Source organism: Drosophila albomicans, chromosome 2R (genome assembly GCF_009650485.2).
Source record: "Drosophila albomicans strain 15112-1751.03 chromosome 2R, ASM965048v2, whole genome shotgun sequence".
NCBI classification, from domain to species: domain Eukaryota; kingdom Metazoa; phylum Arthropoda; class Insecta; order Diptera; family Drosophilidae; genus Drosophila; species Drosophila albomicans.
In genome coordinates, this window is record NC_047631.2 from 32692738 (window position 1) to 32717006 (window position 24269).

The window sequence follows — 24269 nt, forward strand, 5'->3', positions numbered from 1 at the left end:
TATATTTATTGGGCTTAATTGTACTTTATTATTGCTTAATCTTTGGCCGATACACAGATCGCAAATTACGTAATTACATAAAGGTTGCTTAGACAAAATATACATACGATTTATGTATATGCACATACAAATGTATAACAAAATGTAAAAGATTATTTGTTCAACGTTTAAATGTACTTTCAATTAATGCTAAACTTTTATGGCTAATTGTCGTAAATGTTAGTACAAAAATTTGTGTGTATGTAAATATAGTTTTTCTCGATCATTTCATTAAAAATTTGGCTAATTTTTAAGATTGTTTTTGTTGCGTATTGTAATTGACTTTCGAATTTGTGCTTAAACATTTCTTGTTATTTGTTTTGTTGTAAATTGTGGCACTTGTTTGCATAAGAAACGTACTTAATAGTTAATAAATTGCATAATACAAAGAGACTTGCGGAAGACAAGACGTATAAGAGTGCGTATAAGAGTATATCGTATTGATTTACATATAATAAATGTATATAGAATTAGTATTATAATTAGTGTATTGTTTATGAACTAAAACGAAAATGACGACATGTTCAACATAATATCATTTCAACTTATTTAAACATTGTAACACAATTTGAATAAACATTTAAGATTTACATAGATTTCGTCAGCTTTTCTTTTCGTTAGCGCTTACACATCTATTGCGATCGTTTTTTGATTTGTTAAGACACTGATGCCGTTTATCTATTTGGTAGTCGGTCATGTGAGGCAAATGTTGTGTGTGTGTTTTGTTTGATTGTGTTTGTTGTGCATGATATCTCACTTTGATTAGTGCTATATATGTAGTAACAGGGAATATTTGGCACTCGACAACAATTAAGTTTTGTTTCGTTTCTGTTTCATTTATATGGCAGCAGCAGCTGCTCCTGCTGTTCCTTTTTTCGTCCTTCGCTCATGGAATGTGTTTGCTGTGCCGCGATGGCTTCGGCGGCGGCGTTGGCGGACGCGGTTTGTTGGCATCTGGTGTCTGCACGCTAAAGTTCGTGGCCTCCAAATACTCGTACGTGGTGTTTGTAATACTGGTCTTTGTCAGCGTTGTGGTGCTGATGCTGCTGCTGGTCGTGCTCGTATTGCTGCTCAGCACATTCAACATTGTGTAGTTACTTGGATTCCAGTCCAAACTATGCGACAGGCTGCTAAAGTCCGTTGAGTCGCGTGTCTTGGCAGGCAAAGGCGGTGGTCGAATGTCCTCCTCTGAAGTAGAATCGGTGGTTTCTAGAATGCCGAAATATTTGTATTAATAAGCGAATATAAAAGCTTTCTCCTTTGCACTTACCAACTGAGTTGCGATTGCTGCTCTCGGAGAGGGAGCGTGTGTCGGCAAATGTCTTGATGCTGGCCGTGGGCGTGGCAATGCTCGCTGGCCTCGATAAACGTCGTTCTTTTTCCTTTTCCGAACGCAGCGGCCGCTTGGGTGTCAGCTGTAAAATCGAAGCATTAAAGGCAGTTCAGCAATGTTTGATATATCAATCCTACCTCCTCGGTTAGCACACGCGGATCGGGTGTTTTAGGTCCACTCAATGAGGTGTTCGAAGCACTGGCCAGCGAATTAATGGAGGTATTAATTTCCTTCTCTGGTGTCGAGGTGATGGTGGTCAGAGGCGGCGTGTACCATTGGCTGTTAGTCACAGGCAAACTCAAAGCGTCACGAGGCTGAAAATATAAAATATAATTTAGCTGAAGATCAATTAATTTGATCTGCTTTGGTTTTACCTGCTTCATGGAACGTCGCTTAGCGGGAGTTTTGTCCTTGTGCTTGGTGCCTTTGGTGCTGCGCAAGAGCAAAAGTAAATAAAGCAATAAATTAAAAATAAAGTAAAAAATAAACCATAAGAAATAATAATCGATTAACAAATTAAAATCTTAAACTAAAAAAAGAGCAAGTAGCAAAATGGAAGAGAGTTTTGTTACTTGGAGAAGCAATCGTAAGGACAAGCCAACTCACTTTGTATTGAAACTTAAGCTCGCCAGCGTGGATTTGATGGAGTTTGTAGGCGGACGCGGTAGAAACGTGGACTTCGACAGACCGCTGCTGCAATGGCAAAAAAGAGTTAGTAAATAGAGTACTTAAAGTAAACCAAATAAAAGCTTACTCGGAGGATCCCATGCTGGTCTCCGACAATCGATTATTGCCGCTGTCGAAGAGCGCCGGCAAAAAGGAGTTTGTGCGTCGCATGATCACCGAATCGCGTTCAATCTTCAAGTCGCAGGTCTTGCGACCGTAGCGTGACTCCACATGCTGTTGCATGTCTGCAAAGCAGCCTTCCAAATGATCGTGCAGTGCCTTCAAGCTATCCGGCGCTTTCTGTCGATGCAGGCGAATTGCTAAGGAAGAAATTAAAATATAGTATTATGACATTATTCGTAATAAATCAATTTCCAAAGTGAGCCTTACCAATTTTCAGCAGTGGTATCTGCAAAGCAATCAATTCCTTGAGCTCCTCAACCAGATCCTTGTCATCGGGATGCTGCTCTACATATTCCTCGGTGAGAAAAGCTTCCTCATACTTCGCAAAGCCGCCCATAACAGCGGGATCGACAATGCCATTAAGTTTCATGGTCAACTGATTAATGGTCAGACTCTCGTCGCTTTGATGCAATATGACCAGCTGTCGAATGTCCTTGTTGGTCTCCTTCATGATCTCCACAGCATGTTCGAGTGGCGATATCTTGAAAGTGTGCGCATCCACAACAGGGAACCAGCGCAAAATGCCCGGCAGTGGGAACTGCGTGATGAGCTCGGTGCGCTCCAACCAAAGGTTCCTCACATCATCCATGCCACCGCCACCGGTGCTGTCGCGGAATGGTCGCGAGAATTGGAACTTTTGCACATTGTTTGAAGTGAAGTACTTGACGATCTCGTTCGAGATGATCTTCTCGTTGAACTTGGAGAATGCGGCATCCATGATGGGCTCCACCTTGTTGACTTGTATGAACTGCCCATCGCCATGCGTTATATCCTCGCCTGGTGCCTCCAGCGTTTGCATGAGCTCCGCCTGCGGATGCTGCACCAGCATTCGGGAGCAAAAGTCGCTGAGACGCTCGTATTCCTTGCCACGGAAAATGTAGACTTTGTTCTGTAGCAGACGTGGAAAACCGCAGCCATAAAAACAGACTCTAAAGTATTCGGAAGTGTGTCGCAATTCCTTAAGGATCTTTTCAAAGAACTGCGCCATTCGCTTCAACAGCTCCGCCAGCTTAATGTAGTCATAGATCTCCTCTTCGTACTGCTGGGCGAGCACCTTGCACATATCGATGGCACATTCCCATTGCTTGCCCTTGTCAAAGTAGTCCATGATCTCAAAGTAGAGCGCCTCTTTCAGCTCCCGGTGCGTGCGACAGTTGCTGTGACGATAACTGCGCAACTGCGGTGACAATTCCGTATCATTCCAGCGCAGCAATTCCGTGTGCAGCTTGAGCGTGAATGCGGCCTCCGTGTAGTTCTCGAATTCCATGTGCAGAGCGCACAGTTTGTAGACGTAGCGTATGTACATCTCCTTGAGATCCACCTCGGAGTAGAACTGCAGCAACGAGAAAGTGCAGGCCATGCGATTCTCCTTGCTCTCGTCCTGAATGATGCAGCGATACTCGAGCAGTTTGTCCATCAGCTTCGTCACCATGGCCACAAAGCTGGTGCCATCCACATTGAGCGTGTTGTGTGCGGCGCAATACTCCAGCATGATCTTCTGGAACAACTCCTTGTACTCCTGATCACCTTTGCCTGAAAGTAGCAACAAATTAGCAAAGTTTTAAGGAAACAACTGCTGTCTTAACTTACCTGCTCCAATGAGTATGTCAAGCTTCTCGATCATGGCCGTCTTGAACTCGCTAAAGTTGCCCTTGTGATGAGCGTTGTTGTGTTTGGTGTCGCCATAACTCTCCAGCTCCAGTCGGGAGCTGTAATACTCGCACTGCATCATGTCAAAGAAGATGGGAATCGTTTCACGCCTTAACTCCGTTTCGGGTATCATGCTCATCTCCAGTATGGGCTCCACCAGTTGTGGCACAAACTTGGGCTTGTGCTTGCCCAGCTGGAACCACATCTTGCGTATCTCCTTGGCGGTATCCTTGCGTATATCTCGATAACGGGCAAACACTATCTGTCGCTTGTTGTCATTGAAGTCGTTCAACTGCAGTGGAGATTGAACCAGGAAAGCAATCGAGCACTGGAAGAAATTCGACCAGATCTGTTTGTCAAACACCGGACAGAGGAAGTAGTCAGTGATGACCATGCTCAGCTGCTGCAGTGCACCCAGTATAACGGTATTCTGATGCATGATCATGTCCATCCAGTCGCGTGGAAACACAGCCTTCTGATGGGGTGAAACGAGCTCCTCAAACACCAACAGGATTTCGATAATAAAGTCCTTGAGTTCGCCCTGTTGATGCAGATCGTTGACGAAGTATTTGTAATGCTGGGCATCCATGCGCTGCAATATGCCCAGCATAATGGCTATAAACTGTCCCACGACGCCTGTATCTCGATCCAAAGCATGCGCCGCCTTCATCACCTGCCGCAGCAGAATGATCATAATGTCGCGCACATCGTTGTGCGTGGGTCCCACGTCGGAGCGATAGAGCAGCTTGAGGATGTTGTTCATAATGTTGATGCACTCGGCAATCTAGCAGCAAAATTAAAGCAAATTAGTGAAGTTCGCATTGTAAAGCGGGCAAAATATTTATGCTAGCATTAATTTATTATCCTTTCAGGTGTCTGCTGGCAACCTAGTGACTAACAATAATTAAATTGATTAAATTAAAGTTTAAATTAGTTGAAATAACACAAAAAACGTTTGCAAATCGGGGCAAAAACACATTGAACATGGCAAGGAGGCTGCGCAAGTAACATTAACAAATTTGGCGCCTGCCAATTGCGATCAGTTTACAGTGCTGTAGCAGTCAGCTTGTTGTAGGTCAACAGCAAGTTGCTTTTTGTGGGCTATAGCAGTTAGCTTAGCAACAGCAAGCTACGTCTTGTGTGACGTAGCAGTCAGCTTGCTTACAACAAGTTGTGACGTGTGTGCTGTAGCAATTAGCTTTCTACAGCTCTGTGAATTGATCGCAATTGACGCAGCAAAGCTTAAAAATTAAAAGCCATTTTGAGCGTTAAAAGTGCACAAATCACCGGCAAGTGCAAAATGGCAAATAAAAAAAACATAACTTAAGTTTATAAAAAGTATAAATAATTAAAGTAAACTGCTTCGCTTTGGACGTGCGTTACATAGGCCTGATTGATCTGTGATTGATTGATTGGTGTAAAAGTTCTATCGAGATCGAGATCGATTTCGTTTTGTTTTGTTTTACCTTTTTGGCGGTCGTTTCACGTGTGTGCAGGTAGGATTTTTTCTTGTCCGAGCACTTTGGCGGCTTTCGAAAGATTCTTTTCTTGCTGCCAGATATCGGTTTTCGAGTCGCCCTATTCATATAGTAGTATATAACACAATTATGATAGCGTGTGTGGGCCCCACGGTGGGTTTTATAGTTGGAAAAACATTGGGATAACATTTAGTTCGATCATGAGAATTCAACCAGTACGTATTAAGAAGTATGTACTTATTACAGACAAATGAGGTGTGACAGAAAGAGAGATAGAAATAGAGTAAGAGAGAGAGGTGGACGTTCCAGGTGTACATACATATACATTCGCATTATATACTGTGCCTGTTATGTGGGTGTTGTGTTGAGATTGTGTGCGTAGTGCTTATTTACTTGATTGAGAGAGATATGTATGCATATTTTGTATGACAAACTAGAACACCAGTTGGTCAGATACATTGGGGTGAGTGGTGGGGGATTGATTGAGATTGGAGTGTGAGCTTTAATGAGCTTTTTGATGTGCTTGAATGTGTGCTTTCGATGAATTGCCAATTTATGCAATTGCGATATAAACATTGATTACAGACAGTTTGTATACATACTAAATCAACACGCTCAACTAACTAACGGCAAACCCAGACGTACTATATAAACACTTATCGACGATGAGGATCAATCGATCGCTAACTAAACAGTCTAACAAAACACATAGATATACATACATATATAGCGTACTATGTAGTACTTGTATACTCTTAAACTAGATAACATAAATTATGTGTGTGTGTGTGTATGGTGTACAGAGTGCTTAAGTCTAGGACATTGACAATTAAAAATAATACAACAAATTACAGACACAAGACAAATAAACAATATTAAATGCATTCCAATTAGTTGCAGTGTTTTCCAAATAAAAATTGAGTCTCTAAAACGCAGACGCAGCATGCTTAAGACTAACTAAAAGTTTCTCGCAAGAACTACAAAATACATAAAATAAATCTTGATCGAAGAGTTGCAAACTATCGACGGAACGCAGGCGATAGTTATGAAAATACTATCGATAGTTGTCGATGAGTTTGCGGCTCTCTTCGATCTTCTGGAAACTGAGCAAAATTAAGACACTTCACATGCCAAGTTGATGTCGCAATTTTCGGTCAAAATGGAAAGCGCTTTTCATATTTAAAGCGTTTGGTAATTATGTAAGTATAATTGGTGATTTTGAATGTTAAAATTTGTTTTGATTTATTTAATTAGAGTTCGTTGTGTTGTATTGAGAATTAGTTACTTTTAAGCTTGAACATGTGTCGGAGTTATGTTTTAATTTTGCTGTCTTGTTTGGTGCATTCCACAAGACTTGATTCGAGTTTGTATCATTAAACACAGAATTGAAACGATGCAATTTTAGATTATAAACAGAATGCAATTGCCAATGAATCAATTATTAGTGGCACAAGCAAAGTGTAATTAACTGAACTTTCACATACCTCATCGTTGCTCTGAAGATGATCCTTGATGTGCTTGCAGAATACCGGCAACAATATGGCACGGCACTTGGGTGAGCTGAACAGCTTCGTCTCCACAAAGTCCTTGATGCAACCCATCTTTGATTGCGTCAGACGACGTTTCGGGAACTTTTCCAGTATCTCCACAATCGAAATGCTGAAGGTATAGATTGATTATGAATACAAGTTGAATTTAGAAATTAAAATGAAAACGTACCTAAGATGCACTTCATCGAACACCTCCATCAAATCCGTGGCCACTGTGTGCAGATTCTTGAGCAAGGCACCTTCGGACTTTAGCAGATTGCTGGGACATCCAATCATGTCGACGAACATTTTGAGCAGCTCCTGCAAACGCGTAGCAAAGTCCACGTAATCCGCATTGCAATTCATGGCCGCATATAACACGCGAGATCGGATGACAAACTTCATGACATAGTGCAAATAGCGTGTTGTCTTATAGAGACGACGCACTGCGGGACTTTCCTCCAGCTCAATGCCATCGGCAGACTTTTCACACGGCGTAATAGCATCGCGTATATTCCGCATCAGCACATCCATAAGTTTACTGTAGAATACATAAATTAACAACGGTTGACAGCTTGTAATCCTCAAGATCGACTTACGTATAAGCCAAGGTAGCGGAGAAGCTTTCGTTGATGTAGACATCAAGCACGGTGAGAAAGTGTTGATACTTTAGATCAGACACCGTTTCAATCAGATGAATAATGCTCATGAAGACGAGCTGATCGTACTTCTCGGGCTCCTCATTCTCCACGAGTATGTTGAAGAGCGCATCGAGTATGTCCTGCAGAAATTTGACCACCTCCTCGCCGGGCACATCCGACAAGGCATTCAGAGACTGCTCCAGCCGCTCCTTGTGCGCCGACCAATGCAGCAAACCCAGCAGACTCACTAGAAAAGAGATAATCTCATAAATAAATCATTCACAAAGCATATTATGTGATCATGCTTACCGCTCTGTGTCAGCTTTGTGCTGCACAGATTGACGCAGATGCTCAGCTGATCCTTGGGCAGCAAGCTCAATCCGCCAACCGATGGTTTGGTGCCTTGCAGCTCAGCTGTTGTCGCCGGCAGCTCCATGTAGCAATTGGCCACGGTTTTGTCGTATTTCTTGTGATCAATCTTATAGACGGCGAGCACATGCTGTCCCTGGGGTATTGTTGTGCCATTCGACTGCATAAGACGCACATAGGCGAGGCCAAAGGGCTTCTCGGAGCGATCCTTTTGCTCGTTGCTGCTGCGATGCTTGAGCGTAAAGCGCAGATGACATTGCTTGAACTCTTCGATGGGCACATGAATCTTGAACGTCTCCTGCCACTTGGGCTTGTCGTCGTGATAGTAAACCACCGATTTGTACTCATCGATGGGCGGATGTCCGGCGCCAATGCTCATCACACCAGGCACCAGTTGACCCTGCTCGTTGGCCACGCAGACTGTGACCTCGACATTCTTCTCCGAGGTCTTGGCAATGCGTGCAAACTCGCCGCTGCAAATGGTCAAATAGAGATCGTTGCGCACATCGCCCGGCAAGATGACTTCGGGGAAGCCCATCTTGCGTGCCACTGGCACATTAGTGTGCACCAGTCGTGGAAAGTCCTCCTTGATCTGTTTAATGTCGCCACGCAGCACCTCAAAGGTGACTGCCATCTTTGATTCAATCTTGCCAATATCCTTGTTGGCAATCAGCTTGCGCAGCGTGCCATCCAAAGTGTCCTTTTCGCACATAATGAACGGCAAGTCGAGGTTGCCGCGAAAGTCCTCTGGCTTGCTGATGATGGGCGTCAGATCCTTGCAGGCCACCCCAAAAGGACGTCGCATAATGTACTCTCCAGTGCTGCTTGAGGAGCCATTCGAATTCACAGACAATTGCGAATGCTTGCGACTGGCAGCTGTGAGCACACTGTTGGCAATACTCATGCTGGTGCGCTTCGAGTCTGTTGAATCCTTCACTTCCATGGTGCCAATGCGTATGGCATAGCACACCAGATACATCTTCGAGATGCTCAGATCACTGCGACTGAGATCGGTGAACAGCACACGAATATTATCGAACTGATCAACATCACGAGCGATTCCTGTGCGTGACCATTTCACCACATAGTTCTCGCTGATGGGTTTGTGTGTCTCGCCATCGAAGAGCGTGAAGAGCAGGTCCGAATCCTCCTGGAACTTGCACACAAACGCATTCACATGCAGCAGAATGTTGTGTGAGTATTTGTTGTGGCCACGCAGCGAGTCGCGATCACTTGAAAGACGCTGTTCGAGATATAAATCGATTAATCGAAAAGTAATTTAACATAATTTGATTATTCCTCGCTTACATTTGCCTTCTCAATGCGCTGTACTGCATTCATGTGATTCTCATACAACTCAGTAGTGCAGATGGCATTTGTGTCCAGTATATCACCACTCTCGTCCCTCACAACCATATCGAGACCGAGCAATCGATTGCCGGTGTCAATTTGTGCCGTCGCCTGCAGCTTCACCTTGCGCATCTCGTCGAGCGGAAGATTTCCCGAGATCAACGCTGTTCGATTGATGCTCAGCTCATTCATCTTGCGTCGTATCTTCTGAAAGTTTGGATTTGTGCTCTGCAAAAAACATAAAATTAGTTTCGTTGTGTATTTAAGATTCAAGATGAACTTACCAGAAAGTAATTTTTGGCAATGCCGCCCCACTCGAGCATCACTTTTGTGATCTCCTCGACGATATCGGTTCGCTGTATGCAATACTCCCCATTCACTATGCTGTATTCACACAGATGCACATAGCTCTTGGGAAAGATGCCGCGTGTTTCCTTTGCCCTGCAAAACGGAAACGCAACAAGACAACAATAAATAAATAAAAAGACAACCAACCAAACACACATAAGCATATTAAAATGTGGCCTGCATATGGCACAAATGCTGGCAAAACCAACAAAAAGATATACATTGATAATTGTGGATATAGAAACGAGGGCAGTTCGAAGGGTTTAACAAAGGAAAGTATGTTAAAGGAATGACGAGGAAAGCAAGTTGGGTAAAGAAACAATAAATTAAGCAAATGCCATCATTTAGAATATCTTTCTTTATAATTTTATTTTATTTTTTAAGCAGATAATCCATATTATTCTAAAGTAATACGTAAATAGCCTAGTTTTATTTTTCAAATATCAACAAAATCTTTCATCTTTGTACAATAGGTTTCACTTTATCATTGAAGAAAGAATCATCAGACAGAACCTCTAAATCAACAATTTATTTTATTTTCCTAAGCAGATAATCCGCATTATTCAAAAGTAATACCTTTACAACATAGTTTTACTTTTTAAATGTAAACACTATCTTTAATTTTTGTATTAGAGGTTTAAATTTAATGATCGAAGAAAGAATTTTTAGAGAAAACCTTTAAACTAATAATTTTATTTATTTATTATTGCTAGAAAATATTTCGTCATTGTATGAAAATTTTAATTTCAAAACAAAATAATACTACTAATAATAATCATTGAAGAACAAATCATCAGAGAGAACCTCTAAACTAATTAATCATTAAAAATTCAATTTAATCATAGAAAATATTTAATCATTGTATTAAAAATTTAATATTACTAATAAATATTACTATTACATTTTGAATATCTAAGGTTACGCTTTAATCATTGATTCATTGAGAACTTCTACACTAATTAATCATAAAAAAATCAATGTAATCGTTGTATTAAAATTAGAATATTACTAATAAATATTACTATTACATTTTAAATATTTAAGGCCACACTTTAATCATTAAAGAAAAAGAGAAACTATAAATTTCTTAAATTGTTCATAGAAAATGTTTTATAATTTTGCTAAAATTGGAATATTACTACAAAACATTACTATTTAAAGGTTAAACGTGACTATTATTTTGCATATTACTCAGCAGAAGATCTCAGAACATAAAAATTACTTTGAAATATTAAATATTAGGAAAATATCTGACATTATTCAGCTAGTAGAATAAAGAAAGAAACCTAAAATCAGTTTTTAATGTACTACAACTTCAAGAGCAACCCTCGCACTTAACATATGTTGACATATCTATGTAGTTTTATATATGAGTTATGCACGATATATGCTTATAACTGCAGCGTGACACAATTCATCGTCGCCGCTGATGAATTACTCAACCCAACCCTCGACTCAACTCAACTCGACTCGTCGCTGGAGCTGCGTACTGTGGTTGGGGCAGGGCCTGCTCTGGAACTGGGACTGGGGTTGAGGCAATGCTTGTAGGGAAGAAGATAAAGAGGGGTCAGAGGGAGAGGCAGAGAGGGAGGGCGCTGAGGAAGTGCGCGCAAAGTGTGACACTCGCAAATGAAATGGAATGCTTTAATTTGGCTCAATTCAAAACTTGACATGCGGGGTGGCCGCATTAATTGACTGCGAGGCAACAATCAACCAACACAAGTCGAGTAGTTGTCGCATAGAGACGCATTCATTCATTATTCAAGAACTATCAATCAGTAGACAGTTAACTCATCCCTGAAGATCAATCTCTCTAAAGTGACAAATAATTCCAATGAACTTGGGGCAGGTAGAAGGCGACTCTCAACTGACCTTCAATATCCGAAATTGATTCGAATCACATCGAATTAGATGGAGAACAAACAAGCCAAGGAATTGGAATTGGAGTTGCTTATCGTTGGAAAATCGTGAGAAAATGCGCAATTAAAATTGATATTCTTTTCAATAAATAAACAAAATGGGAGGCCGAAACAAAAGCAAATACGAAAGGTTATCACGACGCATTGAATTTCTTTTTAAATGCCTCACACTCTCACACACACACTCTTTATAGTATTCTACTCATCATCACACTCACATTTTTATCGCCAGCAGCAATAAATTGTTGAATGTATAAACTACAGTGTGCCCCAGCATTAGCAAATGGACAGCAAACAATCGTCTCGAACTTGATCTAATCTTGACTCTTTCTTTTTATTTATTTATTTTCAACATGTTCTATGGGTCAGCAAGTGATGAGGAAAAGGTCAGTTAGCCAATCGCGATACGATTGTTGTTTGTTCAACGTTCTACGCTGCATTGTGGCTACTGTATCTGTGAATCGCGTTGTTGTTATGCTCGGGCAAAAAGATAAGAGGCGTGCCTTCAAGACACAAACATCGATAGATAAATTTAAAGTAAACCCCTCTCCAAAAAGCAAAAGGGTCAGTCTGCCACCATATCGAGATACCATTTATATATTTTCCGGCCACATGGCCGCATCTGCAGAGAGATGATAAAAATGAGGGAAAGGGTTAACTACAGATTGCGTGTTAAGTATTGGGAAACATGGCACAGATTCTAACAAGCTGTGCGATCGTGTAAACAATAACAAATAACAACGTGGCCAACAGCTGGTTACCTGATTTATGCATCTCAACTGAACTCGATTCTAGAGCATTTCCGTTGTCTGCAGTTCTTGTTGAAAAGCGAGATTCGAGACTGAGGAAAAGCGCTGATACAATCATGTATACAAATGTGCCAAAGTGGAAGTGGAAGAATGTGTGCAGAAATGGAAAGTAGATGAGATCTTTATCAGCCCACGCAAATACCCTGTAAATGTGGGAGTGCAAAGCGGATAGCTACAACTGTTAAAAGTGAACTTTCTTTCTTAAAGAGTTTACTTTTTATATCATACTAAAATAGGTAAACAGATTTCCTTCGACTAAATAAACCTAGTATTCTAAGTAATCTAAATATTCCGAGGAAAACTGTATAATAGAATCATTTTTAGAATATATAGAATAGAATAGAGTGAATAGAATTGAATAGAATATAATATAATAGAATATTATAGGTAAACAAATTGAAAGTTTCAATTCCCGAACCTTTAGTGAAAACTAACTATGTGTAATTCTCTGCCTAAACTATTTTCAGTGAAAAGAATCATAAACTGAAACAGTTTTAAAAATAAGTAAAGATTACTCTTAAAGCTCTAAGATTTCTTTTAGAAATGTATTCAGTTTTACGATATGGTTTACAAATTCGATAATGTTTTAGTTTGCATACGAATTTGTTAATTTTTCAAATCATCTTAAAACAGAAAACCATTTCCAAAATCATTCTTGGCTCTTATTAAAGTGCTAATCAAAAGCTATACTCAAAATAATAAACTTTCTCGTACATAGAATTACCCATAACTACTTTCTTTAATTTTCCTAGAGTATTTTACGGTCCATCTTCTCTTTGATGTTTTCATTTATTTCCGTCCCATTAGTTTTCTGTCTGAGAGCTTAATCAACTTGATTGTCGCAGGTGTGTGGGCGTCAATGTGATTGTCTTTAATCTGCATATCGTGTATTATTTGACTAAATTTCTAATTATTTGCAGTGTTTCTTTTTGATGACTCTCTCGAGTGGGAATATTTCATAGGAAAAAGAGAGACTACGTTCGAGTGAAAGCCAAAATGAAAATCGTAGATAAGATGGGGAGATTAAAAAGTGATTTGCATAATTAATCGGTCGGTATACTCACTTTTGTTTGTAGCCGTAGTACCAATGTGTGGTCTCTTTGAGTATGATGAGAGCGTCGCCGACATCCAAGTTGAGGCGATGTGGCTTCGTGTCCTGATCAAAATTGCATTTGGCTGTAAAAGTAGAGAGGAAAGGAAATGCTCGATTAAATATTAAATCAAAATAAAGTGAATCTAAATGTAAATGAGATTTATTTGCATCACCTGCCGCGGCTCAGCAATGAAACGAAACTGAGCCGAGCTGAGTTCGTGCAAAATCCGCAAGCTAGGTGAATCTAGCTCATCTAACATTTAGTTTTTTTTTGGGGTGAGGGTTATCAATTAGTGAGCGAAAACCACATCGGAAACTAGGGTTGTCTACACACACTGATGATACTCTCTGGTGGCAGCTAGCGGATGGGGATTAAAGCATTTGGCATTGGCGCAGATATGACTAATGATGATGTTTGGGGGCACAGAGTGAAAAAAAAAAATACTGCGCATGCTATGCGAATAAAAAACTTGAAACAACATCGCAAAAGTTGAAATTAAATTATTGATATTTCAAAATAAATAAAAAAAAAACATCACACCCATTTAATTCCTTAAAATGTGTTAAGTTAAAAATCTCTTAAAGTGCATCTCTTTATTTTTTGTACCCGCATTCAAAATATACCACAGAGTTCAGAATATACCAGGTTGTCAGCCAAAGCAACTAAGATATTTGGTATATTTTGCACACTACGGTATATTTTCTCTATATTTAAAATATGCCATGCACATGAATGCAAAATATATAGTCAACCAAAGCAAAGTTGGTATATTTTTCACTTTATGGACTACATTAAAATTATGTCATATAGTTCAAAATATACCAGATTTCCAGCCAAAGCAACTAAGATAGTTAGTATATTTGGCACTCCATGAGCAAAATCTACTAGATTGTCAGACAAATCAACTAACTAATTTAGTTGGTATATTTTGCGCTTTATGGTGCAAAATATACCTAATTGTGAGCCACAGCCACTATCTAAGTTAGCCGGTATATTTGGCACTTTATTTTTACTACATTCAAAATATACTACAGAGCAAAATCTACCAAATTGTCAGCCAAAGAAACTAACTAAATTAGTTGGTATATTTTGCGCGTTATGGTATATGCAAAATATACCAAACTGTCAGCCAAAGCAACCAACTAAATAATAATACCCTTCTACCATACATGTGTGTAGCGGTTATCATCAATATACTATATTTAACATTCAGTATATTTTTATTATCTTTGTGGTATATTAATTTAGTATATTTTTAAATGAATACCGAACTGTTTTGCGGGTTCTCGAGTACACTCGACCGTAGCTTTCTTAGTTGCTAAGATTGTCATTTTTCTTGCAGTGCACTACGTGAGATTTATCTAACCGCTCACTTCCTATAGTGCGAGACTCAGTTCCGATAAGGTTCTAGCTATGTAAATGACGCATTTCGATCGCGTCAAGTCGAGAAATGGAAATGCGACAGAGAGAAGTAGATAGTGTTTGTGGCGTCTCTCGACGAGGATTGTCACAAAGCTTGAGCACATAACAGACGCTTGAATTGCAGCCGCTGGCGACATCGTCGTCACTTCCTCGCCCGATAATGAAAGCCACAAACACAACTATAGTAAATATAAGTTGTCTGCGTGTATGTGTGTGTTTGGTGTAGATACAATTGTGGCACACAGCTGCAGGCGACGCCAAAAGCAGACGCAACAGCAACAACGACGACGACAATAATAAAGAGGAGCCGCTGCCTTCGCGTGGCACGCCCCGGGTGGTTGTGGCTGCTGCTGTGGCTGTTGCTGTGGCTGTGGTGATGGCGGCGTCACTTGCCACCGTCCCGGTCCAATGACCGTTGTGCGATGAGCAAGCATAACAACATCCAGCGAGAACGACCTCCACAGCACAACAACAACAACCAACAACAACAACAGCAACGACAACGACACAATGAGTAGCAGCAATTTGCAAAAGGTATTATTTATTTATTTTTCTCGCAGTTTGTGTGAGATTTTCTGGATCTGCCCAATTGCATGGAAAGTTAAGCCCGCTCCGAGTGGGTCAATTGTAAACCAACAACAACGAGTTAGAAAGCTTCAGTCTAAAAAGAATTCGACTATCAGCTACCTGTTAATTAGAGGTGGAGAACTATCAATGGCACTATCGGGACTATCGATGGTTGGCCACTATCGACACGCTCTCGATAGTGGACAATCGCTATCGTCGATAGTGGTCGATATGTTTTCAAATTTCTTTGTATACCCGCATCCTCCGTAGAGTCGAAGAGGGTCTTCAGCAAAGCAGGACAAATCATTTCAAATAGGCGTACAAAATTATTGGTTGATATAAATATATAAATAGCAGTTAAGGTAAACCTAAAAAATAAAAATTCTTATTATTTGAATAATAATTATTTATTATTTTTAGACAAAGATTGGAAAACCAATTTCATACTCTTATGCTTTAAACAAATGTGGATTATTTAAAAAACGAATTAAATTATATTCTTTTACTGCACTATCGACAGCTATCGACGATAGATTTTCCTTGCTATCGTCGATAGTTGATAGTTTATGGAAACTATCAATCACTATCGATGGCGCAGACTATCGATAGTTCTCCACCTCTACTGTTAATGCTTAGTTTTCAATTACTCATAACTCTATCTATAACCTGTTCATCATAGTACTTGTTTTTTAAAAAAATGATGAATTAAAATATAATAAACTTTAGAAATACGTAAACAACAGCGACGCAATAGATGAATCAGTTTGACGCAATATAAAATTGTTTCTTAAATAACTTATTTATGTTGAAATGCGGTCACTAATATTTAATACCCCTTCCACTTGACGCTGCCGGGTATAACAAACACAACACAAAAACGAAGCACTCGAGCACGTCGAAACTCATTGAATGAGATTACTATAGACTTGCAACATTTATGGAATGCATTATAACTACGAGGAAATTGATGGCTTCGAGAGCGGAGCGGAGAGGAAACAAAACAACAAATTAATTATAGACTTCCTAGAAACAGAGCTAATAAAAGTGCAATAACTATGTGTTAATATGGAAAGGGAAAGTCCATGGACAACCGCAAAAATAATCGCAAAAGAAATTTGCAGAATTTAATGACGATTGTGGGTAAGCCAATAATACGAAATCAAAGCTATTTAAATAAAAAAAAAGAAAACATTTATTAAACTCACTTTGAAACACTTTTGCAAGATATTATATTGAGTTTATGTGAACTTTATGTATGAACTTCCAAATCTTTTAAATAACATTGTAAAAAGATAAATATATTTCTCTTTCAATCAAACTAAAGTTTAATGTTTGAAACACTTTTGCCAGCTATTAATTTATCTGAACTTCTGAAACTTTTAAATAACAGAATTGCTCAAAAAAAAACCCATGAAATTGTCAAAAGATAAATATATCTTTTAAAGAACAGAATTGCATAAGAAAACCCCCATGAATTTGTGAAAAGATTAATATATTTCTCGCCCAACTAGAAGTTATTATGTTGAGTTATATGAAGTTAATTAGTGAATCATTTAAATAGCAGAAGTGCTTAAGAATATTCCCATAAATTTGTCAGAAGATAAATATTTAAATCCAACAAACTGAAAAGATGTTATATATAATACCATTGGCTCAATAGAAAACTGTTATTTCTGTTAATTGAATATTAATTATAAAGTTTACTTATTGTATAAACAGACAGATGATTGTAAATAAAAGAAGACAGCAAAAAAGATTAATATAATTCATATATTTTAATGTTCATACCCAGCATAGATGCGAGACACGATTGCAAAAGAGTATGAAAAGTTAAGAGGAGGCGTTATCAATCGAGTTTCCAGTCTCGACAGTCGACATTTACTTTATCGACGACTTTCTCTGCTTGCTGTTCTCTCTTTCCAGTTATTTATTGCAATGCATTGCCAGCCCAGTAAATACATAAGTTCTTATGCAAACGTATACATATAAAAAGACTCCAATACATAAGTAATTACTGGGAAATGGAGAATGATTCATGTCGCTGACGATGACGATGTCAACTCTGTTGACTCTGTGTTGCTGCCAATCAGTCAACGATTGGTGGGAGGGGCAGAGAGAGAGAGGGAGGGTAGGGGAGGGGGGAGAACACACCTTGCGCTGAGGGATATTTGGCAATCAAAAGGTCATTAAATTGAACTCATTTCCTTTTCAAGTTGCGATAGTGCAACAAGCGGAGAGCTTCCCCTAGACCTTCCAATCGGAATAGCCTTAATGGAATTTGTCGGCTAACGGAAACAAACGTGAATAATGAAATGCAAGAGCCTGGGCTATAAATAAGCGCAAGGGAGCAGGCCAAGTCACGGCTCAGTGGTATGGGAAAGAACGAGAACGGGAACGGGAACGAGAACGAAGAAAGGGTAGAGCACAGGTAAGTCAGGTAGCCAAGCCAACTTTATGGCCAACACACACAAACACACTGAGGCTGGCCACAGTCAACAGTTAACGAGACAAATTGCGGAGGAGTGGTGATGACTCCCGTTGGGGCAGCAGCAGCGGATGCAGCTGAATGGATGTTGCCACCTTCTTCGCCAGTTGGAGCAGCAAGCACGTGTATGATGTGTGCTTGGCTACACTGAGAGAAACAACTTTGAAGCACAATTATAAAAAATTTTAATTTGTATTATTTTTATTGATTTAAAAATGGGAGTATACTATAAATAATCTATATTAATCGGATATTCATCACTGATATATATATATCATTTTATTGCTTCAAGAATTCTATAAAAAAAAACTTAACAGCAAAATAAAAAAAATGTTTATTGTTTATTTAAAAATATAAGTAGATTATGGATAACATGGTTTATGGTGATATATGGTTTTAATGGTAAATGGTAAATTTTAATTTAATGTTTCAAAAATTCTATTAAAAAAATGTTGAAACTAAATTTAAAATTTTTTTTGTGTTTTTTTAAAATAAAAGTAGATTATTAATAATCGTCATTAGCAAATAAAGAAGATTCATGTATAATCTTAAGTAATATTGTTAAAAATAGTAAATTTAAATTTTATTGGTTCAAGAGTTCCATAAAAAAACGTTGAAGAAAAGTTAAAGAAAATTTTATTTTATTCATTTCAATCGACATCAGCAAATATTTAAGTTACATTTATAACTTTAAGAAATTACTTAAAATGGTAAATTTTAAATTTTATTGTTTCTAGAATTCCATAAAAAGTCTGCACTTGAAATATTGAGTACCAAAAGTACTTAAGCTATAATTGCTTCAGCTTGATTAGATATCATAATTTTTCTCTCTGTAGTTACTTGTGTGTGTGTGTGTGTGTGTGTGTGAGCAAAGTGCAAGTGCAAGAGCAAATGAGGCTCAACTTGAATAACACAACAAAAAAAAAGAGAAAAAACAAAACACAACAAAACAAGCATAATAAATGCAATGCAATAAAAATAACAACAAATTGCCAACAAGCAAAAACTACGACGCTTCGTCATCTTGTCACACTCAGTCATATACATATGCACATATATATCCATAAACATATATATATAAAGATGATCGTGACTGGACGAACCGAACGAAAGCAGCGACGTCTCATTTCGAATTTCAGGTTTGAATAGCACGCGGCTTGACGAACTAAGCTTGCATATGAATACAAACGAATACAAATGAATACAAACAACAACAATGCAAACGAATACACGTGAATACTTATGCAGGTAAGTGCTCGACACACGCAAGCTGTGAATGTTGTGTGAATGATGACGTCTGCTTCAAAGTCGAACAGTTCTGAATGCACTCAGCATTGTGAATGGATCGAACTAACTAATCAGTCTATATAAATAAAATTCAATTGAATTTATGCAATAGTTCTATAAATTAACAGTGCTGAAATAGCTGGTATTGAAACAAAACTAGGTTAAAGTAGCAAATAAATATTTAAGGAATCCAGAATCATTTAACCTGTTGAATAGTAAAATGACAAACTATAATTCCATTAAAATTAATTTCTGAAATTAACAATTATTACTAATTTAATTATAAATGAATTTAAATGGCTGGGAATTTCTTGATTAATAGCATATTTTTGCATCAAGTTCTATAATTATATTTCTGTTAAGCGTAGCACAAGTTTTCAGCCTCACTGTGCCTGCTTCTCATCACTAATTCTATTGTTGTCTATGTCGTTGTTGTTTGTTCTTTTGTTGTTGTTGTTGTTCTCGCGATGGCGCATTAAGTTAGCGTGTTCTCCAAAACGCTTTTGTTGCTACAGCGCCCGGTTTTGTTCTAAGCTGTGAGCTAAGCTATCTGTATCTATAGCTTAAAAATACTCACACATAAGTACAGCTCTCATACACACACACACACACGCATTTGTGGAGACACACATGTGAGATAAGTTTGAGGGTCAATTATAATGTGGCTGAACAGTTAAGACGCAGCTCGGCAGCCTGGCTAATGCCTTATTTATACACATACTATAAGTATCTCCCTCTCCCTCTTTCTCGCGCTATCTCGCTCTCTTGGGGCGCGCTTTTTATGGGCGTGTTGAAACTGAAAATTCTAAGTCAATTCTCATTCCTTCTTCCCACTGTTTCTTCTGCTTGTCGTTGTTGTTGTCGTTTTGCAAAAGTTATTAAACAAACATAATATTTTGTGGCCGCTGTCTTACCTAGAGACAAAAGACTGAACCCTATTTGTAGATAAGATTTTATGGCCAGTTGACAGTTACAGTTAATGGCGCCGCACTCGTAAAACCCACTAGAAGAATTACTCGAAAAATAAACTCAAAAAACAACCAAAACCCAACTAAAAAGCAAAGGAACTGTTGGCGACAAAGTTTTTGTTATTACTATTATGGAGCGAACCATAAAAAGTACGCAGAGAATGTAAACCAAAACTTGACCTAAAAAATTAATGTTCATAGATGCGTAACAAGGATAGCGAGCGCTATAAACATACTTTTAAGATTATCCAAAAATAATTCCAAAATATATTATGTTCAAGTGAGTCAATGGATGCGTGTGCTCCTGATTCATCTAGCACCTTTAACCCAGGGCTACGTAATACTAGAAGAGGCCGTAAATAGAAACCGGTTCCAACCGCCATGGTCGCCGCATGAGTCACCCTGTCGATTACGATGCCGATACCAATACCAATACAATGGCCGCCCCCACAAGCGATGCTCCGTTACTTTCTACTTAGACTCAATTCGCCACAGCGCAACAACAACGCAATTTATGCTTAATTAGAAGCAATTTCAAGCAACGACCTTTTTTGCTTTTTCGCCTTACAAGATTACAACAAGTCGAGACAATCTTTTGACATTGGCAATCTACAACGGCAACGATTGAATTTCAATTTGGATTGCAAAATGGAAAGCGGAGATTGGGATCTAGATTGAGAGTGCGTTACAGCTGCCCTCGTCGTCAAATGGGGGGAAGTTGGCTGCTGAACTAAATGGAAGTGGTTGTGAAGTAGTTTAGCCTGGGGGAGTTCCAGGGGAGAGGGAGACAAAGCTGTTGTACCAATTGCAGCTGCTCTGCAAGAACGAGAATAAGAGCAGGAGAAACAGAAGATGTCACTTGATATTTGGTCAAGTGCTAAATCTGTAAATACATGCAATACACAAAACGAATGTATGTATGTGTGTTACTGTGAGCAAGAGTAGTAGTAGTGGTTGGGAAATGAAAAGCATTTGAAATTATGCAAATAAAGAGGCATTTCATGCACCACGAAAATTAACGAGCAAGAAAATTTTAATTAAATTGAGAAAACCACAAAACTCGTCGGAGTCAGAGCCACTCATCAATTCAATTCAACTCGTTCCGACTCCGCTCTCGCCTTCAGGCAACTCCTCTGGCTGTGTTTTTCAATGCACAGCCTCATTAAGTTTTACGTTTGCTTTTGTTGTTGTAGTTGTAGTTGTTGTTGCTGCAGTTGCTATTCAAATTTAGAAGTAGAATGCATGACTGGCTTTCCCGCTTCTACAGCCAGCAGTTTCACTATGACTCTCTCTCACTTGCACTGACTGCAAAGAAAGTAGTGCCAGAAGCGGTGAGTCAAGTGTAAACAGGAGCAACAGTGGGCAGGGAGTTGAGTGGGCAGGGGAAGGAGGGGGTCGACTACTGCAGGTGAAGCAGCAGACACTCAACTGAAGCCAATGTACAGTGGAGTAGGAACGCAAACGCCTGTCAGCTAGACGAAGACGACAACAAATCATCCTCACAAAATAGACAGACGAAAAACGAGTGTATGAGTGAGCCACAGCAACAGCACGAGCGCGGGTGTGTGTATGCTTGTGTGTGAGTGCTCCCGCTACGCACTGCAAGGGGCCATATGCTAAGCAATGTGCGATCTGCCTTCCCCCACCATTTTTGCATTCAAATTGATCCCTTTCAAAGCATCAAAAGTGACAAATAAAAACAACAAACAAACAAAAGCTTAAGAAATTTTTCTATTATTTACTCGAAAAGTGGGACAGCGAATCGCATTTTTATCGCATTTCGAAATGCGTTTGCATTGTTGTTGTTGCTGTAGTAGTCGTAGTTATTGTACACACATACATATACACATCTACATACATGTATTTGCTTAGCGTTTAAATAGCTAAAAGACGCAGGCAGGCGTCAAAATTAAATATAATCAAAGAAACTATTGCAGCTACTGTAAGTGGCCGACTAAGAAATACCCCACATCAGCGTAATGACTTTAAACTCAACAGCAAGTGTATAAAAGACAATAATTATAATACCCTCTTAAATGTAAACTTTTACTTATAGGGTATTTATGAAGCCCAAACTAGCGATAAGACAACAACAAACTAGAGTTGATAAGCCAAAAAGTAGAATTTCACGGCTAACAAATGCAGCGAGGATCACTTGGACAAACAGCCTTAAACTTAAAAGAGACAACTATATACTCTTGACAACACACACACACATGTTTATGTGTGTATCATCTCCTTTGTCTGTGGAGGTTTCTCATTACAAGTGCGACAAATGAAACTAAACTCAATGTCGCCTGCAATCTAATTTGATATCGTTTTAATATTACGTACTACAACAAAAAAGCCGCAGAATTTGATTAAGTTTATGGCCAGCGACGACAGCCAAAATCAGCGGACCATGCCCCCCCATCCATTCATCGAGAGGGCGCAGACACGTGTAAATATAAAGAGCAAATATTGCGAGTGGAAAACCAAAGGCAATTGCAAATGAAACTTCCATTGAATGGAAGGGAATTGCGACAGTGTGATGGGTGTAATACTCACTAGTAGACTACCCATCCCATTGACATTTCTATACCTGCTACACACATTTCAGGTGTACTATCTAACGACAATTCATTGCTGTTGTGTGTGGAAAGGTCAACAAACAAAAGTGCCGACAATAAAAAAATTCACACGTAGCGAGGAGGGGATCGGTCGAACAACATTTCATGGTCATTGTCAATATGAATAGACTGGAATAATGCAATGGAAAATAGATGTTCTCGCTCGGATATGCATTTACATACTTATGTAGGCGAGTGTAAGTGAGCACGACGAGGGCGACGATAGAAAACAGGTTACAGGCGAGGGCTGTGAGATCGCATAATTTGTGGCTGCGTTGAAAAGAGAAAGAGGCTGTGTGTAAAACAGGATGAGATTGAAAGCAAAACGAAATTAACGTGCAGACAGCTCGTTCATTGTGCAGGAAAAGGAGAGAAAAAAGAAGCTGTTTGTTGACATAGCGACCACATGGCCGGCTAAAGAGTGCAAGGGAGAAAAGATGCAGTCGACAACAACAACAACAAAAAGTTACCGTAGCAACGCAGCAGGGGAACCAGAAACCGAGATCCAAAGTCACACAAAATGTAAGCAAAGCAGTCTCAAGTGCGAGAGAGCAAGGTAAGAATATAGAGAGCAAAGAGAGCGCAACAGATCAGCAGTTGTTGTTGTTGGTTGCTGTCTTTTGTTAAGATATTTTTTGGAAGTGAGAAAGAAACACGCAGCGCACCCACACAGCGTGTAGTACTTGTTGTGATTTTCTAGGAAAAGGCAGCAGGCAGTAAATTTAAGCACTTTGTTTAAACATTTTTAGTCTAATGTTTGTTTAACTAATAATTTACAAGTTTCACGCTAAGCATTCCACAGCGTATCATTGAATTTGTATTTGTTTTGCGCTTTTCGCTTTGATTTTAAATTAACTTTTGCTAAATTGAGAGACTCACCAATGCCAAATGACTGCTTAGCATTGCAATCGCTCCACACAGTCATCTTGAATGGTTGTTGTTACTGTTGTTGCTTTTAACTTTTACCACTAACACTAACACGCTATTAATCACACACACACATGCATATACTTCTATACACTTTCGTTTGCGCGAAAAGAAATAAAAAAGAAAACGCAACGAACTCGTTGCGCGAAATTGAAAACAAAAACAATACTAAAAACGATTTACGAATTTCAAGCAACACGTAGTTGAATTTTCAATTTGCCGACAACATTTGCATTCTCCTCTTCTGACTTGCACTTAATAAACATAATTTATTGCACAATTTATAATTGCTCTCTTGTTGTTGTTATTTGCACTTTGCTGCTGTCGTTAATTTGTTCTCATTTTGGGAGTTGGCCGCGCACCATCATAATTATAATCTCTGCTTACGCTCCCGCACGCACACACGCATACACTCGAGCGGGCATATTTCCACTTCGCTGTTTCTTTCGTTCACAATTAATTAATTAGGCGGAATGAACGTCGCGCGCGCAGCGAAGCATTCGTTTCAACTGTTGCTCGGCTTCTGTACTAACGGAGTGTGACCAGTTGCGACAAGCGGTGGAATGCACACAAACAACGGACGACTGACAAAAATA

General features: G+C 39.1%; 1 protein-coding gene across 1 annotated transcript; it reads right to left on the reverse strand.

Moving 5' to 3' along the window:
• Positions 1 to 353: 353 nt before the first annotated feature.
• Positions 354 to 24210, reverse strand: LOC117575560 (dedicator of cytokinesis protein 1). The gene is made up of 16 exons (XM_052008249.1): positions 23626 to 24210; positions 13379 to 13490; positions 9523 to 9679; positions 9197 to 9466; positions 7829 to 9131; positions 7478 to 7766; positions 7069 to 7419; positions 6834 to 7008; positions 3812 to 4655; positions 2429 to 3754; positions 2127 to 2358; positions 1979 to 2065; positions 1747 to 1804; positions 1510 to 1686; positions 1310 to 1454; positions 354 to 1248 (listed from the first exon to the last, which is right to left on the reverse strand). The coding sequence occupies exons 1-16, from the start codon at positions 23669 to 23671 to the stop codon at positions 926 to 928; spliced, it is 5895 nt and encodes a 1964-aa protein (XP_051864209.1). The 5' UTR covers positions 23672 to 24210; the 3' UTR covers positions 354 to 925.
• Between the last annotated feature and the right edge of the window lie 59 nt (positions 24211 to 24269).

What these genes read in the sequence shown, in the direction of transcription:
- LOC117575560 (XM_052008249.1), bottom strand. Translation starts at nt 23,671, where the DNA reads ATGACTGTGTGGAGCGATTGCAATGCTAAGCAGTCATTTGGCATTG. An exon ending in TAAGCAGTCATTTGGCATTG is followed by an intron (nt 13,491 to 23,625) that starts GTGAGTCTCTCA and finishes CTACTTTTACAG; the next exon opens with CCAAATGCAATTTTGATCAG. An exon ending in GATACCACTGCTGAAAATTG is followed by an intron (nt 2,359 to 2,428) that starts GTAAGGCTCACT and finishes TTTCTTCCTTAG; the next exon opens with CAATTCGCCTGCATCGACAG.